Genomic DNA, 21,284 nt, shown 5'->3' on the forward strand with positions numbered 1-21,284 from the left:
GTCACTGCATGAACGGATGGCTTATGGCTTTAGGCCTTCATTGTCTCCTGGAATCTGAGCTGAAAACGTCTGAACCCTCAGTGTGTACTGTCGAAAGACAATTACAGGTTACCTTCCAAATAGAACTCCTGTAACTTCCAACTGGTAGCAAAATACACCACTTGATTTTATCTACTCCTGCCGTGAGTTATGTCTTACTCTCTGCTCTCCCGGAAGGGGCTTTGGGTTTTATATTGTACCTGCCAAGCTCAGCCACTTCGCTGTAGAAGGAGTCAAAGTTGTCTTTCCAGGTCACCATGATCCCATCACTCCCTGGACCTGTAACAAGAGCAGCACCTCCCCTGAGCTCGGTTTCTGCGGCGCTACTGGGGGAAGGGGTCTCTAGGCCTGCGCTGTCCAACATGGCGGCCACCGTGGCTGTCGGGCATGTCCGCTGTGGCTCATCGGAATGAAGATGTGCCCAAAGCATAAAATACACACGACAGGCTGGGACTCAGGATGAGGACGAGATGGGTTTACGTGACAGAAATAAACACCCACTGCCTTTTCCATTATTTTCCAACTCGCGTCTCCAAGGTGGCATCTTCCACCTCCCCAAGTGCCTTTAGCTTGTGCTACTGATTTATTAGAAAGCAAAAACCACCTGGATAGTTTCTGTGGCCTCTTTTACAAATTACAACACCGGTGATTCTTCACTTTTAAATTCAAGATTCTCTTTCTTCTTTGTATCATGATCTGAGAAATTCAGGACATTCCCTTTCTCTGGTTTAATGAGATTAAAATATCTGGGATGAAGAGACACAGGATAAAAATGCTAAGATAATTCTGTTCATTGTCTACACACAGGGTGTTCCTGAACTCAATGCACCTTTTAAGTTCAGGGTTTTATTTTTGTTTTGCTCTCGGAAGCAGGTTCCTTGAGCTGGTGCAGCTGGGGGATATGTGACAAAAGTCAGCGGTCCTGTGCTGCCAAGCTGGCCTTCTGCCAAAGCAGTAGCTGCAAATCAAGGGGTACGTGCTGCCTCCTGAGCATCTTGTCAAGTACACCCAGAGGAGACTTAGAAAGGCCCAGGACATGGGTTCTGCCTCCAGTAGCTCAGTCTAGCTGAGGAGAGAGAACAAGGCCTTGCTGGGCAGTGAAGAGAGCAAGGGCTTCGGACCGGAGGGACGCAGGTCCCACCCTGGTCCCCTGCACTCACGGGAGGGACGCCGTTAGGGTCTAAGTCAGGCACAGAGCCTCAGCCACAGTCCTTCCTCTCCTCTCATAGTCTACATGAGACCAGCTTGGAGGAGAGTCTCTCAGAGCCAAAGTGTCAACTCAGGAATTGAATAAAAGAGAAATCAAACAGGAGGATGTGTTTTGAGCACTAAGAACACGGAATGTGCTGTGTTCCAACCCAGAGGCTGGCACCGGGGCCGTGATGAGCGGCCTTCACTGTGACCCTCCCCGGGATGTCCTAGATACCATGGTCTGCCCCTTGTAGGTCTTGCTGGGAAGGCCCCGAGAGTGACTGTTGCCAAACACTTCAGAGTATGTGGGGCGGGTCTGTGTAGGGGTGGGGCCTCTGGGCCTCAGATCAGCTCGGGGAGCAGCTTACCCAGCACCCTCAGACTGGCTGAGGACGAGGCCGAACCCATGTCGTTCACAGCGATGCACGTGTAGGTGCCATCATCTTCTGTGGTCACACCCACAATCTTCAGAGTGGCCTCTCCCAAGTCACTGCCGTACAGATGACAAGACACTGTGGGTCACAGAGGGGCAGCTCCCCCAGTGGCCACCCCTACCCTCCCCCCTTTGGGGTCACAGGAAATTCCGAGAGCGAGTATTGCCAAGGAATTTCAAGTGGAATTTTAATTTTTATTGTGCACCCCGGATGAAACGGGCCCTCGTGGGAGGCGTCAGGGTGCAAAAGCTAAGTAAGCAGTTTGACAGTGTTGGTCACAGTGACCAGAGGTCATGCTCACTGCCAGCGAGATCCACCCTCACCTGTAGGAGATGCTGTAGTGACCGTCGTTGTTCAAGGTGTTGTGTTCAGGGCCCTTCCAGGTGATCGAGGCCTTGGGGCGGCCACAAACTCGACATCTAAGAACAACGGTCTCCCCTGTCTCACACGTGACCTCACTCAAGGGAATGACGAATTCTGGGGGAACTGCACGAGAGAGGAGTCAGGGACACCAGTCACCCTTGGTTCCCCTCCCACACCCACCAACGCTAACAAACGAATGAGGCCCTCGTTGCCGCCCACACCCGGAGCGCCACAAAAAACCCGTTCCACGCGGCACACCCGAGGCCTCTCCGCCATGCCCCATAGACCTACGCTCTGCGAGACCGGAGGAAGCAGACAACAGAACTCACCGTCATATATGTAGTTGGGGTTGAGAAGCTGAAATGGAAAAAGCATGTAGATATTAACCAGAAGCAAGAACTGCTTTGAGGTATACTGAGTTTATTCCCCGGCTACGATTATCACTGAAAGATGAGTGGAAATACAACTTGGTTTTCGTGGGTATCGAAACAGCGCATTTTTATCGCCTTTAAATGCACTCATCCAAATTTAGATGAGCTTTTGTCTTCCTTCTCACAAACGCATCAACGCCCTTTAACCTCAGAAATGCCCATTTTTCTCATCCAGTGGGCTGGGTCCAGCTGGTCCCCACACCCCTTCCTTCTGAAGGGCGGCCGGTGCCCTGGCCCAGAGCCCTCGCCGTTCCCTTTGGGGGAGATTTTTTTCTCCCCAGGCAACCACTCCCCAACCCAGGTATGAGGCAGTCGCACCACGGGAACCAAGCTGACTGAAGCGACTGCCAAGGGAATGTGCCGGAGCTGGCGAGGCTGAGGCAGCCCCCCAGGATGAAGTCAGCGCCACAGCGGCTTTGCAGCATTGTACTTGCAAGGGTCTGGTTTCTGCTTCACCGGGCAGCTGGCAGTGTTCCTTGTAAGCTACACGTGCACCTGGTCAGGTGTGCTGCGTGTCCCTTGTTCCCCGCACAAGTGTACCCACCTGTGCCTGGAGCCCTGCGCTGGCGGGAGGCAGCCCTGGCTGGCGGGAGGCAGGGCGTGGCAAGCGAGGCTGGGCACCAGGCCCCCTGCTTCCCCCTCGGAATGACACAGGTTCCTGGAGACGCTCAGACTCACCTTCACAGATACCTTGTTGCTGAGTCCTTCCCGAGACTTCCGGTAACCGTTCTCTAACTTGCCTTCCCGTTTGCCGTCTTTATCTTTTTTCTCAGATTTTTTCCTTAAACGGAGTGCTGTGTGCCAAGATGTTGACTTCCTAGGGGGAAAGTAACACATTGTTAGTGTTACATCTTCCCAGTGTTCGGCAAGTTGATTCCTGAGAATATCAGAGAAGAGCTGAGTAGCTCACCTATGGGGACACAGGCTGACTGAGGCTCCTTCAGGAACAGTGTGCTCTGCTGAGGGAAACCTGACCCTGAGTCTTAAAAACCAGAGGGGAAACCAAGAAATTCTTAAGTGTTAAGGACTAAAATACAGAAGTGGCCATGATGATGGTCAATTCTTGGCCGTTTGATGCCCAGAGATGTGATCAAGTGTTGTTCTGGGTGTTTCTGGACGAGATTAAAATTTTAATTGGTAAAGTAAAACACTCCGCCCTCCACCACGTGGTGAGTGGGCCTCCTCCAATCAACCGGAGACCTAAGTAGAACAAAAAGACTGGCTTCCCCGAGCTGGAGGGAATTCTTTAGCAGAATGGGCACCCAGCCTGCTGGTCTACACTGTGGATTTGGACTCATAATTCTCCATAACCTTATGATCCAGTTCCTTACAACACCTGCCTCCTTCCCACACGCTCCTATTGGCTCTATTTCTCTGGAGAACCCTAATACAAGGCCTAAGAATACCCTTTGATAAAATAAAGTACAAAATGGGATTCTTGAATAATGTACTAAGATAAAGTACTTCAATATATCGAGGAGAGACGGGACAAGGGGATCATTATGGAAGAGACCCTCTGCAGCCTGAGCTCAAGCCTAGCATCCCCGGGGGGTTGCAAGCTCCAGGCCCAGAGGTGTGGGGTGGTGCTGGGGTGCCATCCAGGTGTGCCGCACACCCCGCCGAGGGTCCTGCCGGGCTTGGACAGGAGCGTGACCGTGGTCACCGTCACTGGAGATTTCAGAAATCACAAATTCCTGCAATGCCTCCATTCCCAGAAGCCATGTGGCTGATCTCTATCACAGCCAAATAGATTCAGAGAAGGGCAGAGTTTTAAATCAGCACCTGAATGCCGTTTTAAAAAAAAAAAAAAAAAAATGTTGAATGCAGGGGCACCTGGGTGGCTCAGTCAGTTAAGCTTCTGACTTTGGCTCACATCACGATCTCACGGTTTGTGAGTTCAAGCTCCAGGTCAGGCTCTGTGCTGACAGCTCAGAGACTGGAGCCTGCTTTGGATTCTGTGTCTCCCTCTCTTCCTGCCCCTCCCCTACTCATGCTGGGTCTCTCTCTCTCTCTCTCGCTCTCTCAAAAATAAACATTAAAAACAATTTTTTTTAAAGTTTAACGCAGCAAACCCAGTCTCATTTCGTAGTGGAATGAAACCTTCTAGTATACGTGAGGCACGACAGTAATGGCATCACACAGATCTTTACCTGCAGCTCACAGACGAGCACCTTCATGGATGCACCCTCAGCATAGCCTGCTAAGAGGGCAGGGGTCCTTGGAGAGTCCCCCCCCCCCCCCACCCAACCAGAATATTGGGGACTACAATATTGTTGTGGTTTACTCAGTGGCTTAAAAAAAGCTGTGTCTGCAAAACGCAGGTTATCGAAAGACCCTGTCAGAACAAGTCTGAGAGACGAGAGGCCACCCCGTCTTCACTCTGGGGTTCCGCACCGCGCCTGGAGATGAACTCGCACGGATGGACGATGGCGTGGCTCTCTAGCGGGGCCTCCGGGCCTCGTGCGCGCTCGGGCCCCTGTCCCCTCGGCTGGCCCACAGGGCACTCACTTGAGGGTCCCATCGGGGTTCTCCACGATGACTGCACTGGTGTGCCCCAGGACGAAGCCCGGAATCCAGCCCTCGGCGGCGGGGCACTGGTCAGTGGCGGCTCGGAACACCAGAAACATGTTCTGTTGATTGCTGGCCAGAATCTGAACGACCTCTCCTTGGTAGACGTTGATCTCATCCTCCTTCACTGCCGTGTAATCGTGTGTCACCAACATGGTGGAGATGTTGCTACTGCTGCTGCTTTCACTCTGGAGTGGGAGGGAGGACAAAGAGAAAGGCAGAGGGGAACTGAAACAAGATGTGATGTCATCCGTGGGCGCCGTCTCGTGCCGGCCCAGAGCAGCGCTCACCACACAGACTCGGAGCCACTCTCTCGTTAGCTGACTCTGTGCCTCTTTCCTGATCACCGAAAACTTAGAAAGCAACGTGAGCGACAATCTAACGCGACTCAGCGCAGTGACGACACTCTGCTTTTGGGAGATGATTTGAGCCCCATCTTCCTTGCACCTCAAAGGAATGGCTCAGTCCTCCTGCCGGTGCCGTGCTGCCTTAGATCTAGGTTGTGGGGTGTCACGGGGACTACCACGCTCACCTAGAAAAGCATTATTAAATTAAAAAGCCCCAAGAGTAGCTCTCCAGCTGACACACTAGACCACGGAGCGGCCCCAGATCTGCCAAAGAAAACGTTCACTCAGAGCACAGGCTGCCGGCTCCGGCCGAGCTGCTGACATGCCTCACCACGGTCACCTTTTATTCCTTTCCTTCTGAAAGAATGAGCGATACCTGAAAAGTAAATCGACTACTGCCCTGCTCCTAAGGATAGTCACTCATGTCCCTTGGTGAGTGGCCCTTCCAGGAGCTTGTGTGACTCGAGCGTCCGGAAGGTGCCGTTGCCACAGTAACACACAGAGTACCCAGCACGGCAGGGCAGCTGTGGACACCGCGGGCCCCGCGATTCAAGCTTCGGGAATGGACCTTGGCGTGGGAAAGCCTATGCTCCTCTCACCCTGAAGTCCTCCTGGTAGTACCCGACCTCCTCGTCCACTGTGTGTCCTTAACGTCCATCACAGTGACTGACAGGCAGCAGACGCGCAATACCTATCTAGGAACTCAACGAGGCGAGATGGCAAAAGGGAAACAGAGATCATTTCTGAAGCCCACCTACCTAGGCCCGTGGGCTGAGTGGTGTTAGTTGCTGAGCGGAAGACACACAAATGGCAGTGTTTGTCTCAAGCTGTCATTTGCCAAGTGACCCCTTTGTTCCGGGGGGAGGGGGTGAAGCTGACACCACTGGCCAATCCTGAGCTAGCTCTTGCTCAATCCCCTCTACCAACGGATGGGACGTGGGAAGGGGCATCAGGCACCCTGTTCCTGCTTGCTTGTTCTCAGAGGCTTCCGCCAACGACGCCGTCAGGACGTTCACGGATCCCCCGGGGTTCGAGGACACTAGCCTCTGCTGGGCTCCTGGGTGCCTGGGGCAGGTCCTGGGTGGTGCAGTCGCGCCTGCCGGACAATCCCGCCTCACACAGGTCAGTCCGGGCTGCCGGGCTGGTGTTGGGGCACACGGCAGAGGATGGCCGGCTGCTATCAGCAAGTCAGCGGGCCGAGAACTCCAGGGTCCAGGGCTCCAGACCCGCAGTGGATATTTAAGGGAAACACAGCGGAGTGCCAAGCTCTGTTCCTGTCTTGGCGGAGCCGGCTGCGGATACCTGCCCCTCGTGGATGCCCGTGCTGTCCACGTCAGGCTACGGGCTGTGCGTAGTCATTTCTGCCATTGTATTCTTTGAGCATGTACTTTAGGATTCTGACTTATATAGCAATACCCAATGATTTTGAGATTACGAAGCCAAATTTGCTAGAGAACGCAAACGAAAAGCAACTTATGTGGCATAGCCGCTTTTGGCAATAACGCATACAAAGCTTTGTCTCTTAATTTTGCCACAATAACAACAGCTACTGGTATTTTCTGAACACGCCCTATGAACCAGGCTAAGTACCAGGCATTTAAAATCCATCTCATTTAATGCTCAAAACCGCCTTCCCAGCTGGCACAATCATTACCCCCTTACAGAGTGGGGGTTAGGAATGTGCACGGGCCACCTGGCTTCGGAGACGAAGGCAGGGTTGCATTTCTATTGCTGCCCAGGTGGGCAGGGGCAGAGACATCGTGCATCCACATTTGGGGGCTGGCACAGTCACTGTCTGGGTTGGTCCACATCCACTCCACTCCTGTTCTCAGAACTTTCCGGAAGGTGCGCATTAAAGGAGGAAGAAGGACCCAGGCCATGGGTTAGGCACAGCTGCTTGGCTGTGAGTGCAGACAGTTCCATGGAAGTAGTCAAGGAGGAAGGTGGTCAAAGCAGACCTGCCAGGAGGCTAAGATGGCCCAGATGGGCAAAAATGGGGCAGGGCGATGGTCCCTTTTAACTGAAATACTTAAGAATCCTAGAGGACATTTTCAAATCCCCATTCAGGCCTCTGGTGGTCGTCCCAGCCTTCCAGGGCATCTCTGTAAGGCACTTTGACTCATCTAAAACACCGGCAATTTCCCGTTCCAGGTTACCTACCACGTGAAAAAAAAGCGAGAGGCAGAGGCAGCTTGTGCAGCCTAAAGCTGGGACATATGTCACATGTGACTGACTATGCCTTTGTCTCAGGGTGAACATCCCAGGAGGGAGCCAGGTGGTGACTGTTATCTGTACGCTCATGGGCGCCCAGCGACCATCACGGGCTGCCCTGTGCTGGAGCAGTCGAGGTTCATTCTGAAGCACAGACTCTGAAAGGTCCTCGGTTGCTTATGGGGAGTGTCCAGGTTAGGATGAGCCCAATTCGTAGGAGGGGTCTCAGCTGTAAGACCATGCCCGCATCCCGAGTATTCCACCAGATGCTGGCAGGCAATCCTGCGACCTCTGCCTCTTTTTCTCTGGCTGAAGTTGCTCACCTGCATTCCTAGCAATTCATACCCAACCGGGGACGAGGCTACTCTGCAGGACACTGGCCACAGCCACTGCAGAGGCTGCCTGCCCCGACCGCTTGTTTTTGCAAATAAGAGTCAAGGGCAAATAAACGTGCCAAGACCCGCTTCCTGATTTTTCTCAATTAAATATAAAGATCGAGTTTAACAATATATGTAACAAGTAGAAGGAAAAGAAAAGGCCACGTCACCCCAAACAAGGCATTAATAGAAGTCCAGAGGGAAAAAGAGAGACATGCAAAAGCCAGATTCGTTTTCATAATGAGAGACACAGACCCTTTTAGGGAAATGTATTTAAAAATTTATAAAGCGATCAAACATACACTCGTTAGAACAGTTCTCTTCCCTCACGCATGCCTTTAGGAAAGTGTTAAAGGTCAGGCCATCTGCCGTGTAGGAAAACAGCTGGGGAGGATAGTGAGGAAGCCACAGAAATGGGGGAAAACCCCACCACAGCAACCTTTCTGCTTGAGGACACGACCCAGGCAACGGGCCTAGGAGAGGGCGAGGAAGCCCGGAGCGCCCGCAGCGCGCCCCCTGCCGGGCAGAACGCAGGTCGCTCGGCATCCAGCCTCCGCCTCGCTCCCCGCCAGCAGGAGCCCGCGCTCCAGAGGCGCTAAGGCAGTCTCTCTCTCTTCCAGAGTGAAACTGGGGGAAGCAAGCATTTCCACTGGAGAGATTCCTTTCCCCCTATTTTGTCTGCTTAGTTTGCTGTGAATTGCTGTTGGAAGTTTTCTCGAGGGACTTTTTTTTTTTTCAGCAGGTGAGTCAAAAACGCTGCAAAGATAATTTAAGGCATAAAAGAGCACAACCAAGCGATGAGCAAAAAGCTGAAAGTGTACAGATTCCAATTGAAATAGGAGGTAAACAGCAGGGACGCTGACCCCTCTAAAAAACGTGTGTGAGGAAGGCAGGGGTAAAAAGGAAGTTCCGAGATATTCTGCTGGTCAGAGAGTGTGAGAGACGCACAGGCGCTGCGTTCGCAAGGTACCGATCTGCTTCCCATATTAAGGAGACACACACAAAGCAAGGAGCGAGTTAGTAGAGACGAGAGCAGCGCTGTCCCCGCGGCAGGAGGGTTAGAAGGCGCGCCGTCCAGGCCGGCGTCGGCGGGCTCCGACCTCTGCGGGCGGCGCCGGAGGAGCCGGAGAGCCGGGAGTTAGTAGGAGGAGAGCGGCGGCCACGGGGAGGTTTAGAAGAGCTGGCGGGACAGAGGCAGCGGGGCGGGCGGGCGCAGGCTGCCGGGCGTTCTTACCCCGTTGCTCTGCGTGGACTGCACGGACTGCTCGCTGGCCGAGGAGCACGTGCTCATGCGGTCCGTGTCCTTGCCGGGGGCCGCGTGGCGCTGCGCCTGCCGCTGGAGGGAGTCGCTGTCCCCCGGGAAGGTGAAGGAGCCCGGCCGGCTGGCGGGAGAGGCGGGGATGGAGCTCCAGAAGGAGCCCCCCTTCTGCAGGGGGCTGCTGGGGGGAAAGGGCTCCTTGCCGATGGGAGAAGGGAACGCGGTGGCCACAGGTGAGTTCAGAGGCGAGACGGCCCCGGGCCTGGGCTTTCCCAGGGGCAGCGAGCCCAGGCTGCTCCGCGAGCGGCTGTCCTCCGGGTTGGCCCGCGCCTCCCTGGCGTCCGCATCGCGGCTGGCGCCTGCGGCATTCCCCGAGGCCTTCCTGGGGCTCTCGATCACCTTCATCTTGGGGATGTGCTCCGCTTCTCGCTCGGGGCCTTCGGGCTCTCCCGGGGCGCGCCTGCCGGCCTGGCCGGGGCCGGCCTCCGGGGCGGGGCTGCTGCCGGGAGGGGGCGGTGCAGGGCCGGGAGTGGACGTACCTGACATCTTGTCTGCCTCTGCCTGGCTCGAGGCTGCAGAGGAGACCAGCACGGGGGAGTGGTGTCTGACAGGCTGGGGGATCCGGGAGGGTCTGCTTCTGCTCGAGCTGGGGAGGCCGCTGCAGCTGCCGGGGCCGCCGCTGGGGTTGCCGCCTCCGCCGCTGGGGGCCCCGCCGCCGCCGCCGCCACCGCCGCCGCCGCCCCCTCCCCCGCCGCTGCCCCCGCCGCCGCCGCCGCCGCCGCCCCCGCTGTGGTTCCTCTGATACTCGATTGGTGATGTCAATGCTGCAAAACAGGGGAGACCCAGAGGAGACTGTCAGGACGACAAGAAAAATATCCTCGTGGGGCAAAGGAGAAAGGCACAGGATACAATCAAAAGGATATGCAGGTCCTGAATACCCGCCCCCCTCAAGTCGTGGCTCATCCATGTGACTGGTAGCCAGCCATCTCGACCTTTAAGCAGCCACCCATCCTGGAAGTGGCAGAATGACACCATCCATCAGCAAAGGAAAAGGCAAAGGCCTTGAATGCTACTCTCCTACTTATGAACAACTGACACTGACTCCATCACGGAGGTGTGCCTGTGTGAGTGGCTGGGGGCGGGGGGGGCAGAGAAGGCCAAGTCCAGGGGGCAGGAGGGCCACCGTGGGGCTGACTTTTAACAGCCGGGAGCGGCAAGCAGAGACTTTGCATCCCTGCCAAGTGGAAGTCCAATTGCCCTGGGGGAGAATCCCAGGCAGCAGCGGGCTCCTACAAGTGGGAGAGTTCAGGCCCGAAGCCACAAAAGTCTTCTTTAACCCAGAGAGCCAAGAAGCTGCTGAGAGTTCAGGAATACCCCTGGTTACCCTGAGGGCACACAGATGGTGTTAGGAACCACCCCTGCTTTGCAGGTTTGGCACCAGAGGGGAGGGAAGGAAAAGAGCTCTACAAAGACATGGGGGGGGGGGGGCGTCCAGTAGCCGTCCCATCTCCTGACTTCAATGGCTTCATTTGTTACATAATCATCCGCAGGGACGGAAGGAAACATGCCAAGTAAGATATGGGGAAATACGAACACAAATCCTTAAAGTGTTAAAACTTTTGAGAAATACAACCATTAGAACCCCTTCCTGTCTGGGGGGACACCGGGCATGTGTGAACAAGCATTTTGGAGCCGAATGACATTTTTACTAAGTCTGTCTTGGCCATGACCTCTCACTGGAACAAAGGGCGAGAGGGAGAGATGTGACATGCCTAGAGCCCCCACTGCATTCCTGATGGTGCTCAACCCTCCAGAACAGGACTTTGCCTAGACTGAAGAGTGTCTAGTAAACTTTAACAGCATGGCCTACACAGGCTTCCTGTTTGGGAGGCAGTTCCTTTTATTTTGAAGATGATGGTAAAAATTTAGACATTTCCCAACAGTTACATGCTATGGGTTAGCATTTAATGAATGCATCACTTAAGAACAACGCATTTAAAGAGGCCTGCATTGACTCACCATCCTAGGTGCAAAACTTTTCTACACACACAGGGACCGTCCCCTGGCCCCCACTAGCCCCACGTATCCAATTCCAACTACAAATGTAAAAAATGATCAGTCTTGCTTGAGTTAACACCCAGGCAGCTGACCTCTTCTTGGCCCAAAATACCTTGCCCTTGATTTTTCATTGACTGCCTATGTTCCTGGCTCTGGAATGTCATGTGAGGTGTGAAGATGGTTTTATGGGGACAAAGAAGTTACAACATCCTACTGGGCTGGGACATAACACAGACATGAGAGAAGACATTAGATGAGTATTTAGCTTTTGGCTGAATTCTCAGAGCTCTTCAATGATCGCCAAATTAGAACCAGAGTCAGAGTTGGCCATCACAAAGGGAAGCAAGCAGTCGCCGACATAAAGAGTCAAAGGAACGCTCTAAAAAGGCCAGTATGGTCCATCTCCTTGTGGAGAAGACATGTCCCCTAAGGTGCTTTGCTGGCTCCTCTGTAATCACTCATGTCACGGAAGCTGGGAAGGACAAATATGTCTTGTTTTCCAATGCAAGTGGAAGGTATGGATGAGCAACGCCAGCCAACCCAAGTTTCAAAGTTGCACTGGAGAAATGTCTCTGACATCTAGGGCCACCTCTGTCTGCTGCCTCAATTTTTCTCAAGCATTCCCCTCCCAGGACAGGGCTCCAGGGCACAAATGGTGTGAGAGACTGTGTGGGACATGTGCCCAAGGCCAATTGGCCTGCTTGGAATCCTGACTCTGCAATGAAGAAATTGTGGGGCTTGAAATAAATTACGAATCCCCTCTGTGCCTCAACTTCCTCGTCTGTAGAATGGAATAATAGTGGTACCTGCCACCAGGGGTCACTGTGAAAAGGAAATGAAGTAATAATAAAACAAGGGCTTAGAACAGTGCCTGAAACACAGTCTGTGCTAAATATGTCCTGTCATTTATTAGGTATGTAATAGTAGAGAGAAGAAAAACAGAAATAGAAATGTGTAGATTTCTAGAAAGACAAGAACACACGTTACCATTTAAAAAGTTACGCTGGTTTTCTAAAATTTGGTTGATTTCATGGATCCATGTTTGCCGGACACTTGGACTGGACGAGTGCAGAGTGAAGGTCTCCACCACACCACCCGTCCTCGATGTCAGAGCAAATTTACAGGGATCGTTTTCCACGTTTTCCTCCAGGCAAAGGCAACTCACCTTAAAAAAATTAAAGCATTATTCACAATGGCCAAAAAGTGAAAGCAACCCAAGCGTGCACTGACTGACGGACAGATGAACAAAATGCGGGCTATGGAATGAGTAAGGGAATACTATTCAGCCCTAAAAAGAACAGTCTGACCTATGCCGCAACTTGGATGAACCCCAAGGGCATTATGCGAAGTGAACTAAGCCAGTCGCAAGCAGACGGATACGGTTCTGATTTCATTTAGATGAAGTACCTTGAGTGGTCAAATTCATAGAGCCAGAGAGTGGAATGGTGGGTGCCAGGGGCTGGTGGTGGGGGGACGGGGAGTGGTGGTTTAATGAGCACAGAATTTTGGTTTTGCAAGATAAGTAGAGTCCTGGAGATGGACAGTGGCGACGATTGATTCAACCATGTGAACGTACTTAATGTCCTTAATGCCACTGAGCTGTGCACGGAAAAATGGCCAAGGTGGTAAATTTGTGTGTATTTTACTACAACACCAACAACGAAAGCACATGGATTCCCAGCAGCTAGGTGCGATGTAAAGCTCATCCTACGTCAAAACTGAAACAAACTTTTTTTGGTTGAGCCGTCATCTTTATAGCCTTGGATATCATCATCTTGATGCTTTTCAGTGATTCTCTTAACTCAGGGACAAGGGGATTCCCAAGAATTTAACTAAGTGCTTGAATATTAACTAGAAACGAGGGCCTGAGAGTTACCGGTTTTCTGACTCCTTTAGGATGACCCGGTGTTTGTGTATCCCTGACTTCTCTGTCCCAGAAATAAAACGACGCCATTTTAAAAACTTGACTACTGGGGCATCTGCGTGGCTAAGTCGGTTAAGCATCAACTCTTGATTTCAGCTCAGGTCATGATCTTGCGGTTTGTGGATTTGAGGCCTATGCTGGGCTCCGCACCAACTGTGTGGAGCCTGCTTAGGATTCCCTCTCTCTGTCCCTCTCTTTCAAAATGGATAAATAAACTTTGAAGAAAAAAAAAACACCAGAAACCCTGACTATTAGTACAACGCGTTATGAAATTATATGTGGTATCACATGTAGAACGGTTTTACAGAAGCAGGACATGGAAAAGAACATATAGAGGGTTTCTATGCTGCTGGAATGGAGTGGAGAGTCTGTCAGGAGGAAGACGTTCGGAGGACAGTGGGAGGCAGGAGAGGCCCGAAGCTTCATGCAGCCCAGTCCTGATGCCTCCCACGTCCTGTTGGGCAGAAGAGCCTCTCCCAGCCTGAAGGGAGGGGAAGCAGGGAGGCTGCTGCAGGTGGCCACCAGAAGCCTGACGGGGAGCTGGATGGTGTGGTGTCCCACCTGGGTGCTGAGACCTCAGGGCTCAGATGGTAGGAGGCTCTACCACAGGGATGCACGCCTCCCTTCTGAGCTCAGGGCTGCAAGGCTGCCAACGTGGAAAGAACAGGGAGGGAGAGGTGGGTGAGCAGGCTGCATCTCCCAGGGACCATCTGCTAGGCCCTCAAGCCCCCTCCTCTGCTTTATTCTGCCTTGCCCTTGGTTTGTCCCGTTCATAGGACTCGGGGCCGTTTGCAATTATTTTACTTATGTTTACTTATTTGTGTTTCTCTTTCCTCAGAGAACAAGCTATTCCAGGGCACAGACTGCCTGTCTTATCTACCCCTGTGGCCCCACGCCCAGCTCTGATGGCTCAGTGTGTCCTCATCGGCTGGAGGCAAAGAATAAGACACTGGGAAAGCTTTCTGCTCTGGTCTTAGAGCAATATTCCACATCCGTGACTCTGAACTTAAGCTGTACGTGGTCACAGGAATGGTGGTACACAAGAACGAACCCAGACAAGGTCTTCTCATCATGTTTAACCATGACGAGAAACGGCTGTGGACACACAGAGATGCGTGCAAGACAACAGCCACTTCAGAACGCAGACAGTTGAGGGATGGAGTGAATTTTTACAAGTTCTAAAATATCTGAGGAAATTCTCCAAACATTTAATAAACAAAGGATCAAGACATTTCATCACTGAAAAGGAAACAGTTCATCAGCGTGACGGGTACGTGTGTCCACACAAACACACATTACCTTGATGCTGTTCTTAAACAGGAATCCCGGCATGGAGAAGCCCTTTTTTTTATCAAGTGGTTCACTGAAAATGATGATCTGCTCAAAGAGGAAAACCCGCCTCTCTTTACAGCGAGGCAGAAGTCCCGAGTCTTGGTCCGTGACCAAGAATGTGTCCTGCAGGAGCAGCTTGCCCTGGGCAACAATTTTACCCTAAAAGGGGGGGGGGGGGGGTGGTGTGCAAAGGAAGAGAAGAGAACATTGCATTCTAAGTTAAGATACAGGAAGTTCTGTTTCCTTTCTTGTTCCCATAGAATAATGTACATTTCTTCTATTAATTAAAGAGCTTAAAATTTTCTTTAATTATAATGAGTTCTTAGCCCCCAACAGAATAGTCATCTAGACAAAATTCTTGCCAACCTCTGTAGGAGTCTCTGGCCTCCGTTACAATCAAAGACAAGGTGGATTGAAAGTGTATAAATAGTTCACTGAACCAGGCTGTCAAGGCGCAATCCCTGTGCCAGCTGCACGGGCACCCTGGCAGGACCCATTAGAAAGACACAGGGTCCTGCGCTTTCAGAAGCCCTCCAGGAGATGGTGCTTTCTTGAGAACCACGGAGCCCGAACTTTAAACCCTAATTCTCTAGTAGAACAGTAGGCAAGAAAAGCAAAAACTTGTCCTCTTTCCTTACTCAGTAGTTGAATTTTAAAAAATTCGGAATGTCTTTTAAGGTACTAATAGGCAACGTATAATATGCCTGGTCTGGCAACTCCTAGGGAAGTCTGGTAGAGTAACACTGAACACAGCCGCCCTGAAGTCAAGCTCCCAGGGACGATGGATGTGCAAGGGGCCCCTTGCCTCCCACCACCTGCCGGGGAAGGAAACTCTGCTGTTACAGCACCAGAGGCTCCAAGAGACAAAGCAGAGTCCTGCCTGTTTCCACCATCAGGCGCTGGGCTTTGAGCAGAGGAAGGTCCTCAAAAAGCAAATCAAATGCACCAAAAAAAAAAAGTTGAAAGAAAATATCAATCAGGTTCAAGTAAAGTGAGAGAAGACAGAAAACCAGGCAAAAGGATCAACTTTCTACTGGGAAGATAAATAATCCAAGACCAGAGAAAGTGACAGAAGCCAGAGGGGTGACTTTAAACAACAGGCGCATTACGTCAAATCCCTGCAGCCGCCCGACGTTCATCATGTCGTTGCACCGCTTGGGTACGATGCACATGACTTCCACTGCTCTCTGCAGGTGTTGGGGGGGGGGGGTCAGGGAAGGGGGGGGGAGAGAGAGAGAGAGAGAGAGCGCGTGAGAGATAGCACCAATGGTCAGCGCCCTCCGGGGAGGGCTGGTGTGCTCACCCTCACATCCACCCCCAAGTCCACCTCCCGACTTCCCCACCCCCTCGTGTACACAGGGCACATCCCAGTGGAGGGACTCAAGGCCCCAGGGACAGACTCCTCCAGGAGTGGGCTGCTTGGGAGACATGGGAGACATGGGGGGATTAGGGGAAAGCTGGGCCAGCACACTGGGGGGAGGTAGGTACCTCTAATTCTGATGTATCCAGGCTAGCTTTTTTGGAATACTTGAGGAAGTCCTGCAAGAAGCACAGAGAGAACATGATAGGGGCGATGATCACACAGCAGCTACGCAGCTAACCTTCTGAATCATTCCTGATGTGCCAGGCACCGGGCCAGGCGCTTGAGCTGCGTGTTCTCAGGTCTTTCTCCCAATAACTTGGTGAAAAGATACCCTTACGTGGATTTCAAGCTGTAGCAGAGCAAAATCAACCAAACCTAAGCAGGTAATGGCTCCTCTTTTACTCCAAGACAGCTCTGATCTCTGTAGATACCCAGCTTCCAAGTTATATATTCGTATTCGAAGGAATCTCAATACATTTCAACAGTCACTTTTGTCCCAGAAAACCGTGTGGCTTTGCCTTGAATCGTGCTTAGAAATCTAAACCACTCAAGGGTCCTGAGCCCTGTCAGAGCCAAAAGAAGCAACAGGTGGGGACTGACATTTGAATTTAACCCAGGACCCCAGGAAGATGAGGGAACATATAGAGTCGACAGAGCCAGGAAAATGGTTCTGTGGTGAGGAAAAAGTTCACTTCAACTAACATTTTGATTCAGACCTTGATGTAAAGGTGCCTTATTAGATTTTAAGAAATTTACTCTGAAATATTTAAAATCAGAAGAAGACTGCTGGGTATTTTTTCACAGGAAAGAGTCCCTTCACCTGCCCAAGCTTCCTTCCCCTCACTCGTCTGGCCTTCTCACCAAACAAACGCCCGACTCCCAGTCTGCACCCAGCAAACACTCACCTTCAGGAGCAGCTGGTACTTCATGATCCTCTGCACTGGTTTGATGAGCAAATCTGTGAGCTGCAGCCTGTGGCCAAGACGCTGCTTTAGGTCCTGGGGTTTTAAAGGAGAAAAGAAAGGTCTTAAGTGTTGTCTTTTAAAAGGCGGTTGTCAAGTCAGTCTAACGGTCGGAAATGCTAACTACACGGCAGGAAAGGCAGTGGGGAAGACGGCCACGCTGCACAAAACCCAACCAGGCCCGCACGACTTCTCAGAGTGGCCTCTTCAACGTCCGAGGGCTATTTGTAAAAGTCTTTTTTCCTCGTTTAAAGACCTTCTTTCAATTGCTTTCTTTTATTCATACAAACACGTTTTATTTTTAGGCTAAACGTTTAGATCATGAGTTATTCTGAATCTGTAATGAGACTTAGGTTCAAAACTGCTTAAATAAACCCCTTTATTTTAACAATGACCCCAGTCTTCTGAAAGCTAAGGGAGTACACAAGCCCAGGCTGAACTCCTACTCATTTCTCTGACTTACAGGAAAGAAACAGGTTCAGAACTCTTATAACTGAGGCTAACATCCTGAGACTTGCTTCATTCCTGGCAAACATGGTATTTTAATTTTTGACATCAGCCTTAACAAAAGATTCAGAAATGCTTTGTTTCCATCTTGGGTCTTACCTCAAAAAAGGTATCAATGTATTCTGAGACAATGTGCTCAGACTTTGGTTTATTTTGACAATAAACTATGTACATGTGCAACCTTCTCTCCTAGGAATGAAAAAGGCAAACAGATGGGTTAAAACAACTGGAAGTTCAACTAGAATATAAGAGTACATGCACATTTCAGCACATTCGTAAAGGGAATTTTCTTAAAACCGAGGTTCAGGCCCGTGGGAGCACATTCCAGATACATGACTAGGGTAGCATTCTGCTTTGTAGCCCCCAAAGCAGTCTGTCCTCATCGCCCTCTTAGGTATTTCAGACCCCTCACTTTACCCGGCAAATAGCAACCAGGGGCAACAAGAGGACGGGGTTCTTGGTTTCAAATGAAGAATTACTGTCGCCCCTCCAAATGGCCCAGTGGTCTTGGGAAGTGTTGGTTTTAGCACACAAGAAAAGCCTCTTGAATCTCAAACGCTGAAGGCAGGGAGACAGGTACCCAGCAAGCCATCCCTCAATCCGGTGATGCTCAAAGTGTGGTGTGCAGAGCTCTGGGGGCCCCTGTGGCCTTTCAGGGGATCCAGAGGGTCAAAACTATTTTCCAACTAATACTAAGATGTCATTTACCCCTTTCTTCGTGCTGATGTGTAAAACCAGCTGGCATCTTGGCAAATATTCACCCCCACACATTGGCAGAAGACTGCCGGTTTTACCTCAGAATGTCCCGGATTCAGTAATAAAAGTCCATTTTCTTTAAACTCAACCATGGAGTATATATCTTTTTAATGTTCTTGTGACAAAACAGAGGTCCTCCCTCGTAACACTTCTGGTGCATATGATGGGTTGTCTCAAGCAAAACCATTTGTGGCACTGAGCTGGGGGCTAAATTAACTGTTGGTTTTTGAGGACTGCCATTTTTACTTGAGAGAAGGATGGACACAAAATGTAATTACTTATACTTGGGTATCTGGCAGACATTTTCTGGAACATGAACAAAAGAAGCGTGTCGTTCCAAGGCAAACTGGCAGTATCTGTTAATAATAAAACTCTGAGCTGTCAAGGTAGAGAACTATGGAAAACCCACACATGCCACTGTTTTCTCGACAACACCTAAAGACTGGTCTAGAAAGAGGGGTGGTGACATGAACAATTCTGACTTTTTGATACTGTATAACAAAATGTCTCAGCATCTGGAAGATCTAACCTGGTGAACTGACCAGTATTTTCCAACTGACCAATGCATGATCTCACAAGCTGGTGTGAGGGTGAAAGCCTGTAAATGCGAGCTGCCTCCATGGCTTCTAGTGTAACAGCAAGGGAGAAGTCCAGCAAGGGCTTGTCCGATTCTACATGGTAGCTAAGCTTTATGATATTATCGCTTGTTCGAGTTTTGGTGTAACATCTCAGAAAACTAGCCATAATTTTCTGAAAAGAGTATCAAAATACTCGTACCTTTCCAGCTCGATCTGTATGAGGACGGATTTTTTTTTCGTATGTTTTAGCCACAAAAAATTCCACAACAGAATGAATGTAGAAGTAGATATAAAAAAAAAAAAAATCCATCTGTTTTCTGCTAAGGCAGACACTCAAGAGGTTTGCAAAAAATGCCAAAACTCTTATCACTAATTTTTTTTTTTTTTTTTACAGAAGAATTTCCTAAAGAGACCTTTAATGTTAACATATTTCAGATCTGCACATATATTTGGCTCCTATGCGAAACCTCCTGTATGTTTAGGTACATCACCATCTTCACTAAACACGTGTTTGTCCACAGACAGACATCCCCAGATGTTCTGCTGCAGGTGTGCCTCTGGTCCTTCTGGCCACTCTGTACTGCCCTGAGCTAAACAGCCAGCTGGGGCTTGGTGACCAGGAAAGCAGGTCATTTGTGTCCAAGAGGGGGGCTTAATTCCGATTCGCTGACACGGCACGGTTTGATTTTATTCTCAACAGAAGACCTTTTGTAAACTACCAGTGAGTTCTCCTTTAATCTGAAAAATCAGTTACTAAGCATGACCGTATCAGAACAGCACATAAATAACGTTATTGTACTGACATGTTTAACAAAAAGGGATCCCAGTTTTTCCGGATCTTCAAGGCACTTCTCCAACTCTCCTAAAAAAAAGCTGAAATGAGAAGAGAAATATTAGAGCCATTTCCAATTTGGCCTTCTGATTTTATTTTTATTTATTTAAAAAAATTTTTTAAAATATTTACTTATTTATTTTTGAGAGAGAGGGAGAGAGAGAGAGGCACAGAGTACAAGCAGGGGAGGGACACAGAGAGAAGAAGGCACAGAATCTGAAGCAGGCTCCAGGCTCTGAACTGTCAGCACAGAGCCCGATGTGGGGCTCGAACTCACAAGCTGTGAGAGATCATGACCTGAGCTGGAGTCGGACGCCCAACCGACTGAGCCACCCACGTGCCCCTGGCCTTCTGATTTTAGACTGAGGTTTATATTTCAAAATAGTCTGTTTTGACACAATCAACTGGAAAATGTAAGGTATGCACTTAAGAAATGTAATGTGCACAAAAAACATTTTGTTAGGACAGAAACCACAAGAGACACACAATTAAAAAAGACCAGGCAGAATGAGACCATCCCATGACCGGCAACCTTTCCTTCTCTTGGACAATCCACATTTTTTGTCTCATTTTTCTTAAGGACATAAGCAAATATGTATCATGGCCGAATACTGAGAAAAAAATAAAGGTTTCCAAGATGATTGCTTGTTTTTATTTCTGAAAACTTGAGATTCATATTCATTCTATGATAATTTTTAGGGAGCTCAGATTGGGGAAGAATAGACGTAAAATAGTGAATATGTTACCTGTGTCAGTTTTATAAAGTTTTCTGAAATACTATCCAAATTAGCCTCTAGGTTAGGAGTATTAGCTCCCATTAAGACAGAAATCAGGTGTAAGCACAGAAACAGAAGAGCTGTGCACAGTGGCTCTTTCTCCCTTCTGGGCCACAGCTGACTTTAAGACATCTGCCCACCTTAGTGATCACTTACCCACGCTGATATTTATGTGTGCTATTTTATTTTTTTACTTAAGGTTTTTTTAAAAATTTATTTTGAGATATATAGAGAGATAGAGCGTGGGGGGGGGGGGGAGCGGAGAGAGAGGAAGAGAACCCCAAGCAGGCTCTGTGCTGATTGCACAGAGTTCAATGTGGGGCTCAAACCCACAAACCGTGACCTCACGACCTGAGCCAAAGTCGGATGCTTAACCGACTGAGCCACCCAGGCGCCCTGTTTGGTATTTTATTAACCCGCAAACCAGCACATCAATGAATGCTATGTGGAAGTTTCTAGCACTTGGGGTTTTAAGATAGCTCTGCACCCTGTGGCAGGCCCCCACCTCCAGGTGGTCGTCCCAGGAGCACTGTGCCGTTTTCCCCTCCCGTCACAGCTTCCGAACCAGACCTGGAAGTGGCAGACTAGAGAGTGGCACCAAAGATCCCCTCTTACACTTAGATTCGCTGTAGTTTCTTGGGAAGTCTCTGAATTATGCCGTGTCTGAAGTTGACCATTCTGTATTTAGGAGTCCAACTGAGTTAGATACTATGGGGTAATAGGAAAATGATGACCCTGTACCTGGGTTCAAAGGTTTTACACTCTATTAGGACAGATACATTTAGAAGTAATAAAACACTACTTGATACACCTACCACGATAACCCCTCCTTGTATCTGCATAGGATTTTACAGTTTAAAAAGCACATTTATGTATGCTATCTGCAAAGAGGAGGGAGCGCATCTAATTGACAGTGATCATTTGACCTGGGCTTCGAAAGTGATGGGAACGTGTTCTAGGCCGAGAGGACAGGAATG

At 50.1% G+C, this 21,284-nt stretch overlaps 1 protein-coding gene across 3 annotated transcripts in view; it reads right to left on the minus strand.

The window, feature by feature from the left end:
• Positions 1-21,284, minus strand: part of TRIO (trio Rho guanine nucleotide exchange factor) — a 353,418-nt gene that overhangs the window by 7,423 nt on the left and 324,711 nt on the right. For 2 of the 3 annotated variants that reach the window (XM_053202016.1, XM_053202021.1), the window contains exons 41-54: positions 19,503-19,572; positions 17,465-17,554; positions 16,802-16,894; positions 16,022-16,072; positions 15,643-15,720; positions 14,501-14,692; positions 12,265-12,442; positions 9,196-10,043; positions 4,967-5,214; positions 3,137-3,275; positions 2,357-2,384; positions 1,988-2,150; positions 1,599-1,720; positions 240-318 (exon numbers count right to left, since the gene is read on the minus strand). In XM_053202016.1, the coding sequence (XP_053057991.1) occupies positions 240-318; positions 1,599-1,720; positions 1,988-2,150; positions 2,357-2,384; positions 3,137-3,275; positions 4,967-5,214; positions 9,196-10,043; positions 12,265-12,442; positions 14,501-14,692; positions 15,643-15,720; positions 16,022-16,072; positions 16,802-16,894; positions 17,465-17,554; positions 19,503-19,572 (2,379 nt within the window). Of the gene's footprint in view, positions 1-239; positions 319-1,598; positions 1,721-1,987; positions 2,151-2,356; positions 2,385-3,136; positions 3,276-4,966; positions 5,215-9,195; positions 10,044-12,264; positions 12,443-14,500; positions 14,693-15,642; positions 15,721-16,021; positions 16,073-16,801; positions 16,895-17,464; positions 17,555-19,502; positions 19,573-21,284 lie in introns of those variants that run through there. The other variant, XM_053202025.1, reaches the window with a different exon arrangement.

This window comes from Acinonyx jubatus, chromosome A1, assembly GCF_027475565.1.
Source record: "Acinonyx jubatus isolate Ajub_Pintada_27869175 chromosome A1, VMU_Ajub_asm_v1.0, whole genome shotgun sequence".
NCBI lineage: Eukaryota > Metazoa > Chordata > Mammalia > Carnivora > Felidae > Acinonyx > Acinonyx jubatus.